At 38.2% G+C, this 23,449-nt stretch overlaps 1 protein-coding gene across 1 annotated transcript in view; it reads left to right on the top strand.

Annotated features, from left to right (window-relative positions):
- The window catches only part of LOC120631208 (cyclin-dependent kinase-like 1), a 44,846-nt gene extending 21,814 nt beyond the window's left edge, over positions 1–23,032 (top strand). The window contains exons 2-15 of the mRNA XM_039900687.1: positions 5,302–5,416; positions 6,355–6,495; positions 8,435–8,629; positions 9,288–9,457; positions 9,561–9,682; positions 9,959–10,142; positions 14,042–14,114; positions 14,985–15,062; positions 15,140–15,209; positions 15,941–16,017; positions 17,565–17,827; positions 19,318–19,427; positions 20,739–20,821; positions 22,133–23,032. Coding sequence (XP_039756621.1) covers positions 5,342–5,416; positions 6,355–6,495; positions 8,435–8,629; positions 9,288–9,457; positions 9,561–9,682; positions 9,959–10,142; positions 14,042–14,114; positions 14,985–15,062; positions 15,140–15,209; positions 15,941–16,017; positions 17,565–17,827; positions 19,318–19,427; positions 20,739–20,821; positions 22,133–22,177 — 1,686 coding nt within the window. The 5' untranslated portion in view covers positions 5,302–5,341 and the 3' untranslated portion in view covers positions 22,178–23,032. The remainder of the gene's footprint in view (positions 1–5,301; positions 5,417–6,354; positions 6,496–8,434; positions 8,630–9,287; positions 9,458–9,560; positions 9,683–9,958; positions 10,143–14,041; positions 14,115–14,984; positions 15,063–15,139; positions 15,210–15,940; positions 16,018–17,564; positions 17,828–19,317; positions 19,428–20,738; positions 20,822–22,132) is intronic.
- The last annotated feature ends 417 nt before the right edge of the window (positions 23,033–23,449 follow it).

Raw genomic sequence — 23,449 nt, 5'->3', positions numbered from 1 at the left:
CCCATGCATACCACCGCACTTACTCTTCTTTTACTTATATGAGTTGGTGAAGTGTCCACCGTGTTTAAACTCATCGGCTCCCGGCACTCGGCCAGGAAAATCCAATGTGGAACAAATTTTCGGGCCAACCAGGGATTCGTACCCACGACCTCGAAATCGTTAGTAAAACCTGCTAATCACTAGGCAGTTTGATAAAGTTTCCTAATATATTTCTAATGGTTCCCACTGGTGTCAATATGACCGTGACCTCCCCAAATGTTTTGTTTGCTGGCTATTACTAAGTAAACTATATGTTATTGTTAGCTAACATTGTCTGATATTGAGCCTTAACATCATCACCATTCGTCTGCGTGTTGTAAATAATCTATACTTACTTATAGTAAAACTGTAACTGGAAGATTTCTGTACATTTGATATATTTTGAAAATTTTGACCGGGGGATGCTTTATAATCGATAGTGTCAGTCTGTCTGTCTGTCTATATGTCCGGGCATCACGTAAAATCTACTGAACGATTTCAAATAAAACTTGGTATAGTGGTAGTTGACATTTCGGGTCAACATATAGGCCACTTTTTACCCCGATAAACAATAAGTTTCCTCCGGGAAATGAGATGAAACTTTTTATCAATTTTCGTTTATATCTCCGTTAAATTTAAACCGATTTTTATAATTCTCTTTTTATTTGAAAGTGTATACTATCAAGCATGTATGGTCTTATTTTAATAAGGATCTGATAAATATTGCTCGGTGATAAAGAACATAACTCTTCACAAATAACTGTTAGTCGCAAGGTATATGGGACAACGATTGAATGCACGCGTACCATCCTACTAATATTATAAATGAGAAAGTTTGTGAGGATGGATGTATGGATGGATGTATGGATGGATGTATGTTTGTATCAACTAAAATACTACGTAAAACAATAGGAGGTACATAGATACCCTCGATGATTATGATGTTAACATGTGATTTATTCTAGCTTCTTGATTGACTCATACGCGAACGAAGCCGCAGGGGTCCGCTAGGGGTACTAAGATGACTGATGAATATTTTTATGAGTCATTAAGAGATAAATTTGAAGAGGTTCAAATATTGACAGCAATAATTTGAACGTTAGAAGCAAAAATAAACTTGCAGTGCAATAAACTTGTATTGACACTATAAAATAATAAAAAAAAGCCTTTATATACCTTATAAATACATTATTACATTTTTCTCTCATTATTACAAATTTAAATATATTTGATAAAAATTAGGTATAAGTATAAAGTTAATTTTGCTATGTCTTTTAATGTCTTATTCTTAAATCTAATTTAACGTAGAAGTCGCCTCATCGGCGTAGGCCTCCCCCTGAACTGACTCTAGACTACATAAAATAAGCAATTCATTTAAAGGAAATTGTATACTATTTTACGATAAACTACCGGTTGATATATTGGGGATGTCAAAGTTTGTATTAAGCGAAAGCTTATAGAAAAGTCCTATTATAGTATAAAGGATTACGTAAACGATAAAATAGCTGGGATGTGAACAGGGTGTGCTCTAACCAGGTTGCTTCTTAAATATTTTCAAATGACAATGTGAGATGGTGATAACAAAAAGAATACCCGATGTATAATACTAAGTTTGTTGTGGGCTTCTTTTTAGACCAGGGCGCGTTTGGAACCCTCGTAGCTTTAGTTTTAAGTTTACGAATGTAGTTATCGCCATCACTACTCACTGCTCATATTTTGTATTTAATCGACGCATCAAAAGTGCCCATCTATGTGTTTTAAGCTTTTAAAATTTCACTTGCTTCAAAAGGAAAAGATCGTGAGGTAGCCTGCATGCCTTCCACATAATGTACTCAAAGTTGTGTGGCGTCCACCAACCCGTACTGGGCCTGCGTGGTGGGCCACGGCCATAATCCCTTCTTCTTGTGGGAAGAGACCTGTGCTCTGTAGCCATTTGTACCGGTAGTGGGTTGATATGAAAATACCTTTTAAAAATAACAATAATAGGTACAAAAAGCCTCGTAAAAAGCGTAATTTACAAAATGTCCTGAAACCTGCATGATTGAGTTTAGACATAAGTAATGATAGTACTTCCCCGGACGACCTCTGTCACAAAAAGTTCTACTACCTTTCTGTAATGCTTGGTCCTATTGTAAACGAGTCAAAGAAGTGCGTGGACGACAGTTTTTCAGCAATGAATCGCTGCGATTCGGTCGTAATCGATCGCTGCAATGAATCGCCCGTGAATGGGGCTCTTAGTACAACCTTTTTTTCCTATTAGAGATGTTTCCTGCCCACCGATGCGACATTATTAAAGCCACAATTAACGAATACACTATGGTTACATTGCTACATAAATCTAAATAAGTAATGGTAGTACCGGAAAGATGGTTTTATATATTTAACAATATCCCATTATTGAAATTTTAAATATAATAGCGACTGGTTTTGCAGTAGTGTCCCTGAACTTTGCTAACTATGAAATAATAGCTCGGTGTACCCCCACCTATAATTTATGCAACATTGGAAAAAGTTCAATGCTAGATATTATAAAATGTCATCTCTAATTTTAGTTTCACTGCAGCTTTATCGTTTTTAACCGATTCCTAAAGAAAAGCGATGGTTTTCAAACTGGTGTCACCCCCCCCCCCCAATACTGGATAACGGAATCCTTAAAGGATGACTCAGTCTATCTGTCCATTACCCTTTTCAACCGAATAACATTCCCATGGCACTATGTCTTATCTTGGGTGTTGTTTTGAAAGTCCGACTAGCGCAGTCGGCAGCTCATGCATGTCAGCAGTTCATGTTCATCACACAAGCATGTGATAAATGTTTGTGTGATGAAAATGAATGTTTTTCAGTGTCCTGGCTGTACATCTGTATATTGTAAGTATTTATGTACATTATTCATAAAAATATTCAGCAGTCATCTATGTACCCGTAACACAAGCTACGCTTACTTTGGGACTAGATGGCGATGTGTGTATTTTCGTAGTATATTTATTTATGCGTTTTTTGTTATTAAGTTGTATGTTTATAAATTAAGAATATTCTTATTGCTTTATTACAAATTGGCGTTACTAGTAATAGATATCATTCCAATCATTGATTTGTCGCAACACGGGTCTCGTACGTGCGGCGTAGTAGTTTTTTTTAAGTTTCTATAGTTTATTTTTTTAATTTCAATTTGTGTCTTAATAAATTTTAAAGTACATAATTCCCACATAAGGATTTGTGGTGTTCATTAGCGATATTACATTACTGGATTTACCGTGGGAAGAACAAGATGTTAGCCCTTCGATTATTAACCATGCCAAAGCACAAGCGAATAGCGGAATTTGTTAATAAACTATTATATTCGTAATTAAGGCAGTACATTGACATTTTGTCTGCATCACGTTGCTAGCATGTAAAACATACAATTTGTAAATCAAAACAGAAATAATACTTCAAAGGCTTTAGATGTACATTATGTACTGTCTCCGAGGCTTATCTGTGAAACAGAAAACCTAATAGTTTTTGAGTAAACCACTGCCATAGTCTTTACTGAAAGAAATCAGATACAGCCCTTCCATAAGAACCCATTACCGGCCCACTACAGGGCTTAGGTCTCCTCCCACAATGACTCGGGGCTAAGGCCGTAGTCCACCACGCTGACCCAGTTAGCTGACGCGGATTGGTGGACTCAAATGCGATCGATTAAAATTATTAGTACAACAAAAAGTGGATCGCTGTGCTCATATCATGACCCCAATTTGAATTGATCATGTTTTTGAAGGTTTGTAAGGTCAAGAGATTGGAACCATATACCTAATTCTTAGGTTACATCATTAAAACATGAATCAGAATAACAAAATAAAATTATTAATAAATACTTGGTTCAAAACTTTATTCCAATAATCTGACACAAAACTTTTTTATTTTAATGCCTGCTGGTTTGAAGCTACATATTGATTTCATAACTAGGATCTTTTTATTTCTACTTTTAATTTATTTTACTATTTATATGGGAACTACCACCATGCTTATTTCTACCACTAAGCAGCAATTGCACAAGGCACAGAACACAGTTCAGTTCAATTCAGGATGTGTTATTGCCCTATGAAGTATTGCTGTTTAAAGGCGATGTGGTTTGGAAAAATAAACAGAACTTTTCAGCTTTTAACTTGTACCAGCGTCCGGAATATTAACTATTCACAACATTGAATGACAAACTCTACGGTGAAGACCAAACTATTGTCAGTTGTATAACTTCCTTTGTCAGTGAACTATCAGTTTTTTTCGAGGCTTTTTCACATCTTTGTGTCAATTTACTTTGATACTTATTGATTCTCTTTCGTATGGTAGCAACACAATTAATCAGGGAAATATAGAGAAAACATGTAAGTAAATTGAAAATATCACAAGTTAAGTTAAGTCAAGCAGCAAAGATTAATCGTTTTTTATATGTAGGTACTAATGTTATATGTTTATTTTGTTAGATCATAATATTTTGCTTATATATATGTTGTACCTACCAATTACCTATACTTAGCATTTTCTCCTATGACTTTGGTTGCCTGGAAGGGATCATAGGGATCATAGAGAGATATAGATAGATATATATATAGCGATGAAGACGCCAAATTGTACTTTCTATATTATTGTGCTATTGTATATGTATCTCAGTGAATTTTCTCTGCGGTGTACAATAAAAGTGTAAGTGTACTCATTCATTCATCGTTTACCTGAGGAAAACCTCTCTTTCTATATTGGGAGGGAGCTCGACTTCACTTTCGGGGGGGGACGAGTTCGAATCTCTCAATTATCATCGCACCTCCCAATTATCTAAGTTATGTGCGTTTAAAGTCATTAAAATTCACTTGCTTCAACAGTGACGGAAAACGTCGTAAAGAAACCCGCATGCCTATGAGTTCTCTATAATGTTCTCCAAGGTGTGCGGAGTCCACCAATCCGCACTGGGCCAGCGTGGTGGACGACGGCCTTAACCCTTTCTCTTGGTGGGAGGCAACCCGTGCCCTGCATTGGGCCTGTGGTGGGTTGATATTATGATGATGATGACTGAAACGTCTTTTTGTAGGGAATTCCAAAATCCAGCGGCTCCCTGTGACTCGCTTCATGTCATCTGCCCACCTGCGTTTACCGGTTTAAAGCAGGCTCATCAGTACAGCACCTTGGGACTTTATTGCCACTTCAGCTCGCGACTCGTTAAGCTATGTCATCAACTCTAGTTTATCTACGTATCGCCTCATTTCTGATGATATGCAAACTAATTTTAAACAGGATCCTTTTTTCCTTTAGGATCATCAGCCGTTGAAGATGCCTCATCGCTGCAGGCACGATGATAGACCGTCGCCTACTCACCCCCTCCACCCCTAGGAGCCGAGCAATGGACAAATACGAACAGTTGGCAGTCGTAAGTGTTGCTGATGTTTTTGTCGATCACTATAAGGAAGTACTAGAACTGGTAGGGAAAGACCGAGAACTGATTTTATTTTATTTATTAGGTTTACTTACAAACACTTATACTAATACAACCGTTTTTTAAATTTTAACTATTCTATTTAAGTGTAATGTTTTCTTAAAAGTAAACACAGCATATGAAAATAAGTAAATAAATATCATAAAAAGAAAAGGTATCGTGAATGAGAATATAATAACAAAATATCTCACACACTATCAACGAATCAACGAAACAGCAAATAAGGGTCAATTGGTCCAATGAAAAAAATATGTTATCTCTGAACTTATACAACGAGTCAGAGTAAAAATAGAGTAACTGATGTTTTATGTTTTGCCTGGTGGGAGACTTTGGTCGCGGCTAGTTACCACCCTACCGACAAAGACGTGCCGCTAAGCGATGTAGTGTTCCGTTGCGATGTCGCGTAGAAACCGATGAGGGGTGCGACTACCATACTCCCTAACAGGTTAGCCCGCTACCATCATAGACTTCATCATCTCTTAACACCAGGTGGGATTTTAGTCTAGGGCTAGCTTGTAGAGGAATAAAACAAAAGCGACTATCTTTTGCCACCAAGAAGAGAGCATTTTTCCTCGAAGTTAAAATCCAAGGAATTAAGAACACTCATAAACCGTGTAGTCGACTAAAATTGAAAAAACTCAGAAGTTATAAATTCCAAAATTTGCTCTGCCGGTTATATATCACAGCGCTCACTGTTGCGCCACGGAGGTCGTCAAAAATTAAATCAAATCGTTCTATATCGAAGTAGGTAGACAACCGTGTATTAATTGCGGAGCGAGGCCCGCCTTTGGCGATACTCTCTGTAAAGCTTATCATCTCACATCTGATCGAATGCTGTGCTTAAGTTAATGATATTAAATGGTTCTTTTCAGGTAGGCGAGGGCTCGTACGGCGTGGTGCTGAAATGCCGTCGCCGAGACACTGGTCAACTCGTGGCCATCAAGAAGTTCCTCGAGACAGAAGACGACGCGGCCGTCAAAAAGATGGCGTTGCGAGAGATAAGGATGCTTAAAGTTGGTACCTAAGTACCTGGTACTGCTGCTAGTTTGTAATCTAGTACATATTAAGTAATGAGCTTTGTGCACACAATTTGTATACAGATTAAATTATCGAAGTCTACTCAAATGTTACAAATGCGAAGTCTGTGTGTGTGCCTTTTAGTCATCTCAACTACTGCACCGATCTTAGTAAATTTTTTGAAGACAATACACAAATCGTCTAGCTTGTGATATGGGTACAAAGATCATCAGCATCATCACATCAACTCATTACCAGCCCACTACAGAGCACGGGCGTCCTCCCACAATGAGAAGGGGTTAAGGCCGTAGTCCACCTCGCTGGCCCAGTGCGGTTTGGTGGACTCCACACACCTTTGAGAACATTATGTAGAACTCTCAAGCATGCCGGCTTCCTCACGATGTTTTACTTCACCGTTGATGTAAGTGTTGTTTTAATTATTTAAAACGCACATAACTTAGAATAGAATAGTTAGAGTGCTGGGATTCGAACTCGGCCCCCCGAAAGTGAAGTCGAGCTCCTACCCAATCCGCTATCACCGCTTCCATCACACATTTCCCGTTGTGGGAATCGAACCCACGGCCACACAGAAATAGGGTCGCTGCCTACTGCGCCAATCGGCTGTCAAAATATATTAGCATATATCCTGTAGGTAGTTGTAGGACTTGTCAGGGGCAGTTTAAAATGTATTAAAATTATTATTAAATTAATACTATACTATTAAATTAATTATTATTAAACAGGGCAAAAGCTAGTAATTAATAAATACGCTTTAGCTATAGAGGGTAACACAGTGAATGCAATTTATTTTAAGGAAATCCTTATCTAAACTCAACTCTAAAACGCTAATCTGCTAAAGAAAAGCAAAAATTGTACAGCTAAATTATCAATATAACTGTTTAGTAAGTTGTTGAATGTTAAACGGTAAGCGTAATGGCTTCCAGAATGAACCAATTTGAAAATTATTATTAACTAGTTGTTGCCCGCGACTTCGTCTGCGTTTGATTTTGTTTTTTGATGTGGCATTCAATTAAGTTGTAGTTCTAAATAAAAATTAAGTATTCAGTATCGCTAAGCCTTAAATAATGAGTTCTGTCCTCTATCTCCAATCACATTCCGATCAACACAAAGTTTGGGGAAAATTATAAAAGAGAGACATATTGGGGTTCGTTTGCGTAGGAACATCGTCGGTAAAGTTTGAGAGCAGTTCTGACACTGGAATAATAAAAATAAATAAACAATTCACAGTAGTTAAATGATATGATTGGTTCATAGAAAATTAAATTGTTTATTCAAAGTGTAACGAAGAGCGAACGACAGTTGGCATTGCAGTTTGTTTGTAAATAATTAAAACATTTTCAAGAACTATTTTATCTGGCATTGTAAACGGTGACATTAAGGGCCTGTTTCACTACTTTCTGAACAGTCTCGAATAATATAAATGTACGTTTTGTCACTTTCTTACTAAGTTACAGAGACAGAGACAAAATTGGTGAATAAACTATTCGACACTTATTTTAAGTTAGTGGAACAGGCTCTTAGAGCTTTAGGACATGATAAATCCAGCCATTACGACCGACTTAGAGTATTTGGCGTGGCATTGGCGTCTACACTCATATTAAAAAAGTATCAGTTTAATATTTGCGCGCTCGCAATCGTAGAATCGTTTTCGATCATCGAAGTATTTTAACATCAAAGTAAGAGGCATCTTATTCAAATTATATTAAAGCTCAAATTTTCCTTCAACTCTCAACTCATTAGCTGGGCCTTTTGGCTGAACTTTTGTAAAATTAAATTTAGATGTACAGGATTTGCGACCCTGAAACAAGTAAAATTAAGACGGTTTTTCTGTTACGGTAAAGATTTTGATACGAAAACGACCTGTCGATTGCGAGCGAGCAGAACTTGTAATATGGCTAAAGGTATACTTTCCAGAAACTTCGCCATGACCATCTAGTAAACATGATAGAGGTGTTCCGTCGAAAGCGTCGATTCTATCTGGTGTTCGAATATTTGGATCATACGCTACTGGATGAACTGGAATCGTCTCCCGGCGGTTTAGGCGAAGATACTGCCAAAAAACACCTCTACCAGCTCCTGAAGGGCATCGAGTATTGTCATCAGAATTCGGTGAGTGATTGTTTAGATATACGGGATATATTGCAAAATTAAGGGCGCGTTTCGCAAGAATTTGCTTATTGATAAAGACGTTTAGTATTTTTTGTATTGGAAATCTGCCAAGTATCGGAATCCACGAGTTTATTGTGCAATTGTAAAACAAACCCCTTCCTATAAATAGTTCTTTATCTGTACAAAAGAGAAAATGAAGGCAGTTTACCAAGAACCAACGAGGTTTAATGCCTGTTGCAATAAAATAGCAATGTGTCTTACACAACAGATATCTCACATAACGCGTAGGCGTTAGTCGTCCAAATAACATGTGCTTAGCCCATTTTTCTGTTGGATGAAAGTAGTGCCATGTCGCCGGTTTTCGCTTCAAAACGCCTAAATAATGTTCTTTTCATAATGACTTTATACCGCACATAAACAATACAAGCTTTCTTAAATTAATATATATATATAATGCTTCGCCTGCCTCAATCCAAAGTTAACTGCGCTTTATCAGCTATACACAAGCCGAATAAAAAGAAAGCATAATTGGTTAGACAATATGTATTGCATAAATAACTGAGGTAAGTTTTTTTAAACTGTGTAGTTCTATAGGCCTCGTGTTTGACTTTACCAGATTGTACCTACTTCACCCTCGTGCTTTGATTTCTCATTGCAGATAATACATCGCGATGTCAAACCAGAAAACGTGCTTGTTTCCAACAATGGAATCGTAAAGCTTTGCGACCTTGGCTTCGCTAGAGCTCTGGCTGCGCCTGGAGAACCGTACACGGAGTACGTAGCAACCAGATGGTACAGAGCTCCGGAGCTACTGGTCGCTGAGCATAGGTTCGTGCACACTTTGCCAGAAACGTCTATTTTGGTCATACGATTTGTAAATTTATATTTATCGTTGATAATAAATCCATAATTTCATTTTTTCCAATTATAGGTACGGCCCGGAGGTGGACATTTGGGCGATTGGATGCCTGTTTGCGGAAATGCTGACGGGCGATCCCCTATTCCCCGGAGACTCTGACATAGATCAACTGGCGCTTATCATTAAAACTGTCGGTGAGTGTTAGAGGTTTAAGTGGTTTTGGAAATGATCTTTTAGAGTAGAAGAGAAATTAGAATAAGGTTTTAGCAGTAGAGAGTAGGAGTTTTAGCTGACAGAGAAGTGACGGGAAGTTCAACCAACATGCTTATTTCTGCCGCTAAGCAGCATTGTTGCAATGCTGTGGTCCGGTCTGAAGGGCGTGGTTTCCGGTGTAATTACAGGCACATTAGGCTTGACATCTACGCCTGTTACTGATGACGGTGAATTATAAGATCGTGTCATATTGTCAGGAAAACTAGCACCCCGCCACCAGCAGGTAGTGTCACGGTTGTCCGGGGGAGCGGCACTGGCGGCAAGCAGCAACGGCCCACGCGGGGCGCTGCCGGGCGTGGCGCATGCGCGGGAGCTGTTAGCCGCCTGCCTGCGCACCGAGCCCAGAGCCAGGCCTTCCGCGGCGGCACTCCTGCGACATAAGTGAGTTTTTTTTGTATTCCACTTCTAGTTATTCCGTGGTAAGGATCGTGTGTCTGTTAAAGAATTTTCAGTGCCAGCCCAGAGTTGAGAAATTGGCGGTTTGCAATCTCGATCCTGGAAGAGAGTACGTTAAGGCGTCGTCGTTGCAATAGCCTAGTGAAAATCGATTGGGGTAAGATAAATGTATGCCTAGGAATCTTCTTTGATCAGGCGTTGCTTACTCGGGCATTGCTTTGTCAGTCCTTAGTGGAAACGTGCATAAGGCACAGAGTTTATTTTATAATTATAGTTGCTAATGTACGCAACACACTCCTTCTTCTTCCACGGGTACATATAAGTTCAGGAAATAATATATTGAAGAAATAAAGTAACATATTATATGAAAGTAAAGTAAATGTAACTTTATTTGTATAATAAATAATACTTAGGTACTATGACAATTGCATTTGGTAAATTATACTATACATTTGGTGAAAATTAATACAATATGAGTATTCTTAAAGTTAGATTCTTATATACACTACTAAATGCTTGTTGATTTTGGCAGTTTAGAAACTTTACCTAAAAATATGTATCTATTAAGTAAGAAAGTGTCAAAACTGACGTTTAGGCGTCCGTCACTTGTCAGAACGTGTAGGTAGATTAAAAATTACAATAGGTCGCTAAGAAAAAATGTTTTGTTAACAACATTTCTAGCGCCTTGTTATTATGATTTCTATGGGCGGGGCTTTATACGAGAATAAGTAGGTATCCAAACTGTTTTCGGCCGATACGAACTGTTTAGTATTGCCAAGTTAAATAAATACTTCAAAGGTTTTGAATTACTTTGTATGGACAAATAAACATTGCTTCTTTTGATTTAATTTTTTGTACATGGTGATTCCTTATGATTATGAAATATTTTATATACACTTTGTATATCGATAGACGATATTCCGATCGGTATTTCGCAGATGTTTGGTAAGAGGGAGATGTAAATATAGTTTTGATTCAGCCCTTGTAGATAGTGGCAGCTTGGCCAACCACTTGCACCGCTGGGCCGGCCTTGATGAGTCCGTTGCGAATGTTCCTGCCGACTTTTTCCTGCAGAGAAGAAGTTAATGTTAACACATTTTATGTTTTGTGTAAATGACGCGGCGATAGCGCATTGGGTAGGAGCTAGACTTGACTTTCCGGGAGCCGAGTTTGAATCCCAGCACGCACATCTAACTTTTTTAAGTAATTAATATATCACTTGTTTCAACGGCGAAGGAAAACATGGTGAGAGAGCCTGCATGCCTGAGAGATCTACACAATGTTTTCAAAGGTTTGTGGAATCCACCAATCCGCACTGGGTCAGCCGCCACTGGACTAAGGCCGAAGTCCGCACTGACGGCTGACCCAGTGAGGATTCTCTTTCTCATTGTGGGAGGAGACCCGTGCTCTGTAGTAGGCCCAGCAAATATAAAAATTAATAATTATTATGTTAAGCCTTCGAATCCAATGAGCTAGAACCCAGAGCTACATTATATGCTTTAATGCTCAAGGCTCAAAATTCAGTTTTATAACGACAACTTTAAGAGCAGTTGAGTCTAACTTCACACCCGAATGTTGCTAGCTCACAAAATTTTTCCCCACTTTACGGAAAACTTTAGAACAAAATGACTTTGACAGACAAATGATTTGCACGATGCTTAAAATTTGCACGCCACGTTACACTATAACCTAAAACCTTTTTAAATATATAAAAGTTTTAAAACGTGTATCTTGCAAAAAGATAAAGTTAAATAAAGATAGCATTAAAGGTAAAATAATTACTGTTAACTGCTACATAGAATGAAATGGCTAACCGCCTGTTCGAGAAACACTACTAAATTGGAGTGGTTTTTGATGCTCCAATATTAGTTGCGTACACGGTTTCTGTAAATTCTTAAGTCTGTGGTTTTTACTTACAATTCTCTTGAATAGCTTCCACTTAGGGCTCGGAGCCGCCGATACAGTCGTCAAAGCCGCGATGCAAGCGAATACGAAGAAGAAAATCTTTGCGAAATTCATTTTTAATATATTATTTATATTATAATAATATAAATGCAATACAAGCTTCTAAACTCTTGCAAGTCTCGAAACGATTTGATGCTTCTAGCTTCAAATCATACATTTTATATACTGAGCAAAAGTTACAAACATTATTTGCGGTCACGTAAATCCTTGTATGCAAATATGAGCTTTATTGTGAGAGCTATAAGAGTTGTTATTTTGCCCTTGTATAAAAGTATGTGTAGTAATGAAATGGTTTGTTTGAGGTTTGATAACGGTTGAGGCACGAGGGAACTCCCTGCGTTTGTGATATAGGTAATTCCTCTTTTGCAATATTATTGTTTAATTACTGGGGCTTATGGTTTTTGGACATTCCCGTACTGTTAGGGACTTTAATAATTTGTTCGAACATAAATGTGCGTTATGACGTCATAGCCGAACACAGATTCTGCACCTGAAATAACATAAAATTGTTGAATTGTTATTGTAATTTAATTTATTCTAATTTTAATTCTTTAATATTTGAATTGAACTAATTATTGTTTTTATTTTATTCTCTGAGGGTTTTTAATATTCATTTTATATTAATATCTCAATTTTGTATATGGGTTCAGGTCGGGACCTAAAATAAAATGATTTTATTTTTATGTTATCTATGTTTATTGTGCGCGTTTTTTCTATGGAGGGTAGAGGTAAGGAGAGTCATCTTACATGGGAGAAAAGTTGAAAAAGTGTCCAGTTGTATGCGCTAAATAACAGTTCAAAAATCCTCCACAATGGCGCTGGTGGATGCACAGGGTATGGTATGAATGTAGCAATCGTAGATGAATTGAAGTATGCCGAGTTAAAAAATTTAATGTCATTATCGACTAAAGTAGTTAATGTAATGTGGCGCCATCCTAATTTAATACATTTTGACGACACTTTTTCATATACACAGATGATCCTCCTTACCTCTACCCTCCATAGATTTTTCGGTTTTAAAAAAAAAACCCCGGTGATAACTTTTTTTTATTGCAATATCACCTGGTGGTAAGAAGTGTGAGATAGACTGTTGTTGGGGTTATGTCAGCGTACCAAAACGCTAAATCCCGTGCAGCACGTCATGGCCGAAGCTTCTCCAAAGCAGAACAAAAAATTTACCTCGTGCCCCGGAGAGCACGTTAGACTGTCGGTCCCGTTTATTATCACAAACTTGCGATAACAGTCGTTAAATATAAATCGCATTGAAACAGCGTGGTGGGTGTATGCTCCAAAACCGACTCTCCTATAAGGAAGAAGGTCTGAGACCAGCAGCGGTACCTTAATATTTTTTGTTTTTTTTGTGTTGGAACTGGAAAATGTTTGTGTGATGAACATGAATGTTTTTCAGTATCTGGGTGTTTATCTGTATATTATATTATAAGTATTTATGTTATTATATTCAGTGGCGTGCATAGAGGGTATGCACGGGGTATGCAAATGATATAAAAAAATACATATTTTTATAACTCTCACAAAGCCTATCCTTAAGTTTTTTATAGCTCGTACTAGAGATAAGGCCGCCAAATTGTACGTTCTACCTTATTGTGCTGTTGTATTTGTATCTCTTTAAATTTTCTCTGTGGTGTACAATAAAAGTGTATTCATTCATTCATTCATTCATAAATGAATCCTAGCTAGATCGATTTATCGCCCCCGAAACCCCCTGTAGACTAAATTTCATGAAAATCGTTGGAGCCGATTCCGAGATTCCAATTATATATATACAAGAATTGCTCGTTTAAAGATCAGATAAATAAGATAAATTTTTTGACGGGATCAGCTCTATTATAGTAGCGTTATAATAATAGGATGATGATGATATAACTACTTTAATCTTAAGTGTATTTTTTTTTTTACAGATACTTCATCGCTGACGGCTTCACCGAGAACTTCAATGCTGAGCTACGCAAGAAATTGGGAAAGGAAGCGGAAGTATGTACCTATAAAATCCCTACTTCCCTATCCCTACTTCCTTACTTAATATTATAAATGTCAATGTAAGTTTGTTTGTCACGCTTTCACGCAATAACTACTTAACCGATCCTCATGAAATTTTGTACACATTTTATTGGAAGTATTAGAAGTAATGTAGGATATTTTTTATCGCGACATTAAGCTCAGTTCCTTTGGGAGAGGGGATGAAAGTGTTTGACGATTTTACACCATCATTCCGACAAATGATAACCGATTGTAATAATTATTTTTGTACTATAGAGGTTATAATATGTGTTTAATTAAACTTGGGACCCGCGAGTGTACCCGAGCGAGAAAGATACAGCCTGCCGCCAGTGGCGGCACAGTGTTTTTCACCATGGTAGGCACAAAGCAAAACGATGGCGTAAAATAGAAAATTCCCACTCTCAAACGAGTTATAGGAACAATGTTGGGTAGGCAGTGCTTTTGTGCATGTATGAAGTGAACGCCACTGTCTGCTGCTCTTTAATGTTGTTTCGCTGTGTTTAGTTTATATTCAATTCATACGTAATAATAGTCTTTGTTAATTTAATAGTTATTATTGGTGATAATAATTATTTTGACAATTAGTGGTTTACATTGAGAGGTTCCCACTTCTGCCGTGCGTTCTTAAGCCCACATTATTTTTATTTTTATCACCATCTCACAGTATACTGAACTCGAAAACTCTCAGAATTATGTATACTCAACAATAATCCTCTCATAATTCCCGACGCAAAAAGATGCGTTATAAGTTTGACGTTTTATGTCTATCTGTATGTGTGTGTATCTGTTTCTTCGTTTTTTATTTTATTTGCATAAATTATTATACTTCTGATATCTCTACAGACACCTCCTCCTCAACATGGGGCGGCGCCAAGAATCGCTGGCAAACCACGCCAGCAATGGACTCTGAACATTGTTTCGGTAATATTTATTTATTTACGTGCTAGAGTATAAATAAGTTAGTGAAAACTTTTTTAACATGTTGGTTGTTGCCACAGGATCACAATACGAGGTCTCGTACGAGCAGTACGGCAGGAGAATCCCTGATCGACTACAATTATACGCCTAGTAAGTTCAATTTTAGTTAAAAATACTCAGGGCTTTGTTTCACTAACGATTAGGCTATCCGACACATATCTGAAAGTGATGAAGTCAAAGTCAAAAATATCTTTATTCAAGTAGCCCCATAGGTGGCACTTTTGATGCGTACATAAGAATTACACGGTAGTGAGATGATGGCGATAACCACATTTGTAAACTTAAAACGAAAGCTACTAGGGTTCCCAACACGTCCTGGTCTAAGACTTCTTCTTAGACCAGGACGTGTTTGGAACCCTAGTAACCCACAACAAACTTTTTTTTTCTTATCACCATCTCACAATGTCATTTAAAATTATTAGAAGAGCAACCTGGTTAGAGCAATAATTTACACCCAAGCTTTTTTATCGATTACGTAGTCCTTTATACTATAATAGGACTTTTCTATAAGCTTTCGTTTAATACAAACTTTGAACTTTTTAAGAGACATCTCCTCACACCAGTCCAGATCCTGCTTCCTACTAATACTATCAATGCGAAAGTTTGTAAGGATGGATGGATGGATGTGTGTTTGTTGCTCTTACACGCAAAAACTACTGAACCAATTGAACTGAATTCTTCACATTACATTCCCGCAGGATATAACGAAGGAAAGGAGGAACGAAGCCTCGGGCAACGGCTGGTAGGGAATCTTCTGAAATTAACAATTCCCGAATTGCCCCAGCCATAAATAAGTGATTCATTTATGAACTTTAATTTAGATCCAGAAAACCAAATGGAGACTGCGTGTATGGAAAGGAAATCTCTACAGCAAATGACCACGCATCAGACAGAAGAGGTAAGTTAGTCGATGCAGAAAATATATGTGTATATGTATAGGACCTAGTGGTATGAAAAATCTTAAACGCGTTTATGTTTGTTTTTTCCTGTGAATCCCCGAAAAGGGAAAAGAAAAGGACATAGGGGTTGAAGATCCCGTGTTTTTGGATTGTAAGAACATTAAATTTTAGAAGGTACATTTATTTTAGAGACCCTCTCCACTAAGAAATATTTTCTTCACATCTAGCCCTAAAAGGGGTGAAACGGGGGATGGAAGAAAATGAAAAAGCTTTAATTTTAAGTGAGACGAAAAAATCAGTATAGTTATGAATAAAATATGTTTTTAGAACTGTTTTTCTTCTTCTTGGTCATTTGCTTTCAAAAACAAAGAGTGAAATACGTAGGTGGGGCTTTTTTCAGACGCAGGACCAGTTTGAAAATTCGTTTTAGCAAAATGCAATCGGTACGGGAGTCGGGAGTTATATTAAACCCATTTCTTAGCGGTATCGTACTGAAATGCTAAAACGCTTGGCGCACGCCGTCGACCAGACAAGACTAAGAAATTAAAAATTCCCAGGAACTCCAGTTATAAGACCTATCACCAGTGGCGTGCACTTCATACATGCACAAAAGCTCTGCATACCCTAAAATTTTTGTATAACTCATTAACGCGAAGGATTGTTCCATTTTATTGCATCTGCCTTCTTTATGCATACCCTGGTCAAAAACCCTGTGCACGCCACGACCTATCACCACTTCCCCGGCGATGTGACGTATACTAGAATTGGAACACGTTGATTTCCTAGCTCTTTACCAACAATACACGAACAACTAAGCGTATTACTGGACGCCCTCCAGCACGATGGACCGACGAGACGACATAAAGAGAGTGACGGGGATTGGGTGGATGAGGAAGGCTTAAAACCGGGTGTGATGGCGCTTCTGGGGTAAGGCTCAGTGGCGTGCACTGAGTTTCTCTGAGGGTATACATACAGGAAATTGCATAAAATGGCAAAAATCCTCCTCCTAGACGCTAGCTATATTTCAATTTTAGTGTAAGCAGTGCTTTTGTCCATATATGAAGTGCACGCCACTAGAAAGGCTTATGTGCAGCAGTGGATGTCCGCGGTCGGAAATAAAATAAATAAATAAATAAAATAAATATACTACGGCAATACACACATCGCCATCTAGCCCCAAAGTAAGCGTAGCTTGTGTTATGGGTACTGAGATGACTGATGAATATTTTTATGAATAGGAAACATAAATACTTATAATATACATATAAACACCCCGACACTGAAAAACATTCATGCTCATCACACAAACATGTTCCAGTTGTGGGAATCGAACCCACGGCCTTGGACTCAGAAAGCAGGGTCACTGCCCACTGCGCCAATAGGCCGTCAAGATGATGATGATGATGATGGTACCAACAAATCTTAGATGGTAGTAGTTGCACAGAGGACACTACTGCCCGCTCTCCGTTACATTCCTTAATCGCCTCGTACGACACCCCCGGAAAGAAGAGGGAGGGGGAATAGTATAATATTTACTTATTTTCAGGTCCCTGCGATGGCCAATTCAAACTCGATCGCTCCGAACGCAGTTTGCAGCTCGCTTACAGGAGCGGCTACGGGTGTGGGTGTAACAGCCACGGGCGTGGGTATAACAGCGGCGGGTATGGGTGTTCCAGTTACGGGTGTTGGTGTTACGGGGACGGGTGCAAGGCCGTCGCTGCCCCGTTCCCTCGCCCGTGCCATTGAACAAACCTTCAAAACTTTTCCCGTACCCGTCAACACTTATCCGCGAACGCCTTATATTAAGAAGTAAGTCTTCCTTCTTTTTAATGGCCATCATGTGTAGAAGTGTTCCAAGGTGTGGGAATGGCGACCCCGCACAGGTAAACGCAGTGTTGGTCGGCCCCGAACAAGGTGGACAGACGTCATCAAGCGAGTCGCTGGGAGCCGCTGGAAGCAAGCGGCCCAGGACCGTGGATTTTGGAACTCTCTACAAAAGACCTATGCCCTGTTTGCGGAAAGGCTGACGGGCGATCCCCTGTTCCCCGGAGAATCTGACACTGGCCCTTATCATTAAATATGTATATCTGTCGGTGAGTTTTAGAGGTTTAAGTGGTTTTGGAGATGATCTTTTAGAGTAGAAGAGATATTAGAATAGAGTTTTAGCAGTAGAGAGTAGGAGTTTTAGCTGACAGAGAAGTGACGGGGAAGTACAACCAACATGCTTATTTTTGCCGCTAAGCAGCATTGTTGCAATGCTTTGTTCCGATCTTAAGGGCGTGGTTGCCGGTGTTATAACAGGCATATGGGGCTTAACACCTACGACTCACGACGATAAATAAATAAATAAATAAATATACTACGACGATACACACATCGCCATCTAGCCCCAAAGTAAGCGTAGCTTGTGTTATGGGTACTAAGATAACTGATGAATAATTTTTATGAATACCAAACATAAATACTTATAATAAATAGATAAACACCCAGACACTGAAAAAAATTCGTGTTTTTCACACAAATATTGTCCAGTTGTGGGAATCGAACCCACGGCATTGGACTCAGAAAGCAGGGTCGCTGCCCACTGCGCCAATCGGCCGTCAAAGATTGACGGACAATGAGCGGCAATTTGAAGGATGTGTTCTTTGCATGCCCTTCGAAGTCACGCCCTGTTTATAGGTAATGGTTTTTCAGCAGGTGGACCATCAGCTGGATTATTCAATTTATACTATAAAAATTGTATAACATTAGTTATTGGCACTAAAGCTTATATGGTATTGAACACCCGAGGCACGACACGATGGTATTGGCACGAGACATAAATAAGATGACGAATGAGAGGTTTTTTTTTTATTCTTTCACTACAAGTTCGCCCCTGGCTGCAATCTCACCTGGTGGTAAGTGATGATACAGTCTAAGGTAGCGGGCTAAACAGTTAAGGAGTAAGGTAGTTATTATACCCCTAATTAGTTTCTACGCGACATCGCACCGGAACACTAAATCGCTTAGCGGCGCGTATTTGTAGTTAGGGTGGTAACTAGCCACGACGAAAGCCTCCCACCAGAGCAGATCAGAGAAAATTCAAATAGCATAAATTCCCAAATGGCCTCTGCCGGGAATCAAACCCGGGACCTCCTACTTGAATTCACAGCGCTCACCGTTGTGCCGGGGAGGTCGTCAAAAGGATAGTAGAGCTATCCTTTTTCACAAAGAAATACTCGTATAGTTAAATTGCTGGCGAGACTTTTATACCAGTCCAAAACTAGTAGCACCATTTTTTTAACGCTGACGTTTTCCAGGGTTAACAATAAATTGGTGGTGGATGAAGAGCTCCTGCGGGGTCGGGCTGCTGCTAAGAAGGCGACCAAGAAGACACCACCCGATTTCTCCTTACCTTACGTCCCTGGAGGTATTTCAATCATATTAATACAATCTAACCTCATCTTCATTTTAAATCTTATTTATTGCACCACCTACCTCTTTTCTATGTTTTTTTCTTTCACGCCATTGGTTGCCTGGAAGAAATCGCTATGTAGCGATAAGGCCACCAAATTGTACTCTCTCGCTATGTATTTATATCTCTGTAACTACTTTTTTCTCTTTGGTGTACAATAAAAGTGTATTAATTCATTCATTCATTCTTCACATTCCGGCCTACTACAGAGCACGGGTATCCTCCCACAATGAGGAGGGTTTAAGGCCGTGGTCCACCACGCTTGCACAGTGCGGTGGACTCGACACATCTTTGCGAACATCAGGTAGAACTCTCAGGCTTGCAGGATTCCTCACGATGTTTTCCGTCACTGTTGAAGCAAGTCACATTTTGATAACTTAATACGCATATAACTTAAAAAAGAAAAGAAAAGTTATATACTTTATAGAAAAGTTAGAGAGGTGCATGCTGGGATTCGAACTCGGCCCCCCGATAGTGAAGTCGGGCTTCGACACAATGCGCATATACATAAACTGTAATTTAAATATTTCAAAATGGATAGGTATAAAAACGCACTACCACTTATGCACTGATCGCTCTGAAACACCTATTAGTTCAGTTGCATTAAAATTCCAAAATAAAACAGTTCAATTGTAATAAAATTCTAAGAGACATTACTCCGCGCCTTATTGCGTCATCAGGTGACAGAAGGGCTGGCTCATTTTTTGCGCAAAGTATTATTATTTGTATTATTATTATTATTATCATAATTTTATTATTTTTATTATTGTGTTTACCTACACTTGGAGGAATTATCAATTTATTATTTATCGCAGTCGCTATAAGACTGATGTAAAAGTCATATACTAATTTCGGCATCGACGGTAGGAGAGCCGTAGCTTAATTGCAAAAAGCGCTTAGGCCGCGATTGCCAGAGAGTTGCAGGTTCAGATCCTGTCAGTTCCGAAAATTTTTTATGCATTTTAAATTTATCCTAACATTATCAATAAATACAGTCATTATTATAGTCCTTATAGGACAACAATTCTAACAAAAGATATATATTTTATTAACAAGACTTGTCGTTGATGCAATAAGTGATAACCTTGCTTTTACAGCATGTTTTTATGGAAAAGTTTAGAAGATATATTGAAATATTTTAATTACGGGTTCTTAGGGGAGGGATTTATTAGTAGGGAATTTCATTACGTTAAGACCTTTAGTAGAATCCGCGGGAAAAAACTAGTGTTACATTAGGTATGTAATCTGAATGCTTTTTTGTTTCAGCCAGCAATAGTCCAATGAAGAAAGCTAAAAAACCACAGGCGTCTAACGCGGCGACCAAATCTTACGACGTGTGGGACAGTAATGTAAGATATTATGTTTAATTACATATATATTATTATAGGTGTATAGGTAACATCAATAAAACAAACAAACGCATTATTGCCGGCATTATTGACGGCCGGGTGGCGCAGTGGGCAGCGACCCTGCTTTCTGAAGGCAGGAGACAAAATTTTTTTTTTTTTTTTATTACACAAACTACTCAAATTATTATTCTTCGCATCCTGAAACTCACATGAGTTTATTTGGACGCTGCACATTCCTCTAAAATCTCATAACTTTAAATATATACAATATCATATATTAACCATTAAAAAGCAATACAGCATACAGCAGGTAGTACACTAATAAATCCAGTGTAGTGTATTATATCCCCCGATTATAGGATATAATTAACGTGTCCACCTGCTAAAGCATGGAAACGTGGAATAGGAAAAGTTTATCGCCGTTTATTATTGACGGCCGATTGGCGCAGTGGGCAGCGACCCTGCTTTCTGAGTCCAAGGCGGTGGGTTCGATTCCCACGACTGAAAAATGTTTGTGTGATGAAAATGAATGTTTTTCAGTGTCTTGTTGTTTATATGTATTTTATAAGTATTTATGTATCCTATTCATAAAATTAATCGATCATCTTAGTACCCATAATACAAGCTACGCTTACTTTGGGGCTAGATTACGATGTGTGTATTGTCGTAATATATTTATTTTTTATTGCACATATATTGTTTGGATTTTATTTCCACTTGTGCGCCAGGGCTCTGAGAGTTGATAAAGCTGTGGGGGAAGATAAATTTGTATCCTTTCCCGGGGAGATAATTGTCTCTTGTCCGTGCTAGCCGTGCTGGGCACGGTTCTCCTCCCACAATGAGAAGGGTTTAAGACTGTAGTCCACCACGCTGGCCCAGTGCGATGGTGACAATGTGAGATGGTGATAACAAAAAAGGACACCCGGCTAATCTTCTAAGACCAGGAGGCGTGTGAAACCCTCGTAGCTTTAGTTTTAAGTTTACGAATATGCTTATCGCCATCATCTCACTACCGTGTACACATTTCTCATGTAATGTACGCATTAAAAGTGCCATCTTTGGGCCAACTTGAATAAAGATATCTTTGACTTTGACTTTGACTTTGGACTCCACACACCTTTGACAACATTATGCAGAATTCTCAGGCACGAAGGTTTCCTCATGATGTTTTTCTTCACCGCTTTAAGCAAGTGACATTTAAATTGCTTTAATTAAAAGTGCTGCGTGCTCAAACTCTGCCTCCACCGAAGGAATGCCGCAGCCCATTAGGCTGTCTCCGCTTTTTTAAACTTATGGTACGAAATATTTCAGATAACACCAAGTTCGCGTACACCAACCAACCTCCCGTACATGTGACTGTACGGGCGTGGCTTGTGGAGAAGCCATTACTGAAAATTTTTGTCGACATTTCCCTAAAATCCTCCACAACAAACCTCGCCTTTTTGGCTACATGCAAAAATTAATATTTTTAATCTAGGTATAAAGATCAACCAGGTTTTATATATTTAATGAAAAATGCTATGAAAAACCATATTCCCCAACTCGTGATGTACTTACAATGTAGCACGGCCAGCATAAGTTAGCAATTTTGAATAGCTCAGTGGGCGCAGTGGCGCTATAGTTACAAGTTGGAGGCCCCGAGTTCAATTCCCGGCAGGAGCGCCCTGTTGCTGCTGTTAAATCTGGTAAATAAAAAACTAGAAATAAATAAAACATTTTATCCACTTGGAAAGGTCAAGTTTTTCCTCTCGCACAGTTGATAACACTCTCTCTGAGCATGGGGTTGAGCGAACGGGTGGAAATAATATACTTCTCTTTTGCTTTGTTGCCGTGCTCTAGTTAATTGTATCCCTTGTCAGTTGATTTATGACCATTTTCAATATTGAATTATCCATAATCTATAGATTTATTACTTAGTAACGTTATTGTCAAAAAATAACAACTTTTCTAACAGATAACATATACAGATACATTGAATATAGAAAACGGACGATAATAAGGGAATTAAAATGTTTATCTGCTAGACTGCTGAGCATTCTAGCTGGGCATAAATTAGCATATTTAATAAACATCATAGTGTTTTGACGCATTTTGAAAATAAACCTTTAATAGCTTTGTGTGAACCATATTTACACATTTGATCGCAAAACTGCTCTCAGCATATTCTCTCTACATAACACGTCTCTGAGAAATTCTTGCGAGCTTTCATTTTTGTTCACGGCCTGTTAATAAATGTTTGACATAAACTGATAATTATAATTGGCGAAGAAATGAAAAAGCAAAAATGATTTTTTTTTACTTTCAAACTAGCATTTATTTGCTTCATGTCAAACTCAAATGTTGAACATTTGTTATCCTTAGTTTTCATCGATTCCTAGTTATAATATATTTTTGTCCCTGATTATTTAATTACTTTCGAGTTGGGAATTAGGTTTTTATTTTCAATAATAATAACCATACGGTGTAATACTTAATACTTATTTTTTTTATCGATAATGATACAATATTCCACAGGATGTGTAAGGTAATGTTAAAAAAACAGTCTTTTTCTTAATCTATTAATTAAAAATTTTAAATCCGCAAACTATGAATTAAAATTAAATAATGAGAGATTGATACTGAAATTTT

This window comes from Pararge aegeria, chromosome 17 (genome assembly GCF_905163445.1).
Source record: "Pararge aegeria chromosome 17, ilParAegt1.1, whole genome shotgun sequence".
NCBI classification, from domain to species: Eukaryota; Metazoa; Arthropoda; class Insecta; order Lepidoptera; family Nymphalidae; genus Pararge; species Pararge aegeria.
The sequence above is the reverse complement of the archived record's forward strand: the minus strand, read 5'-3'. Positions and strand labels throughout refer to the sequence as shown.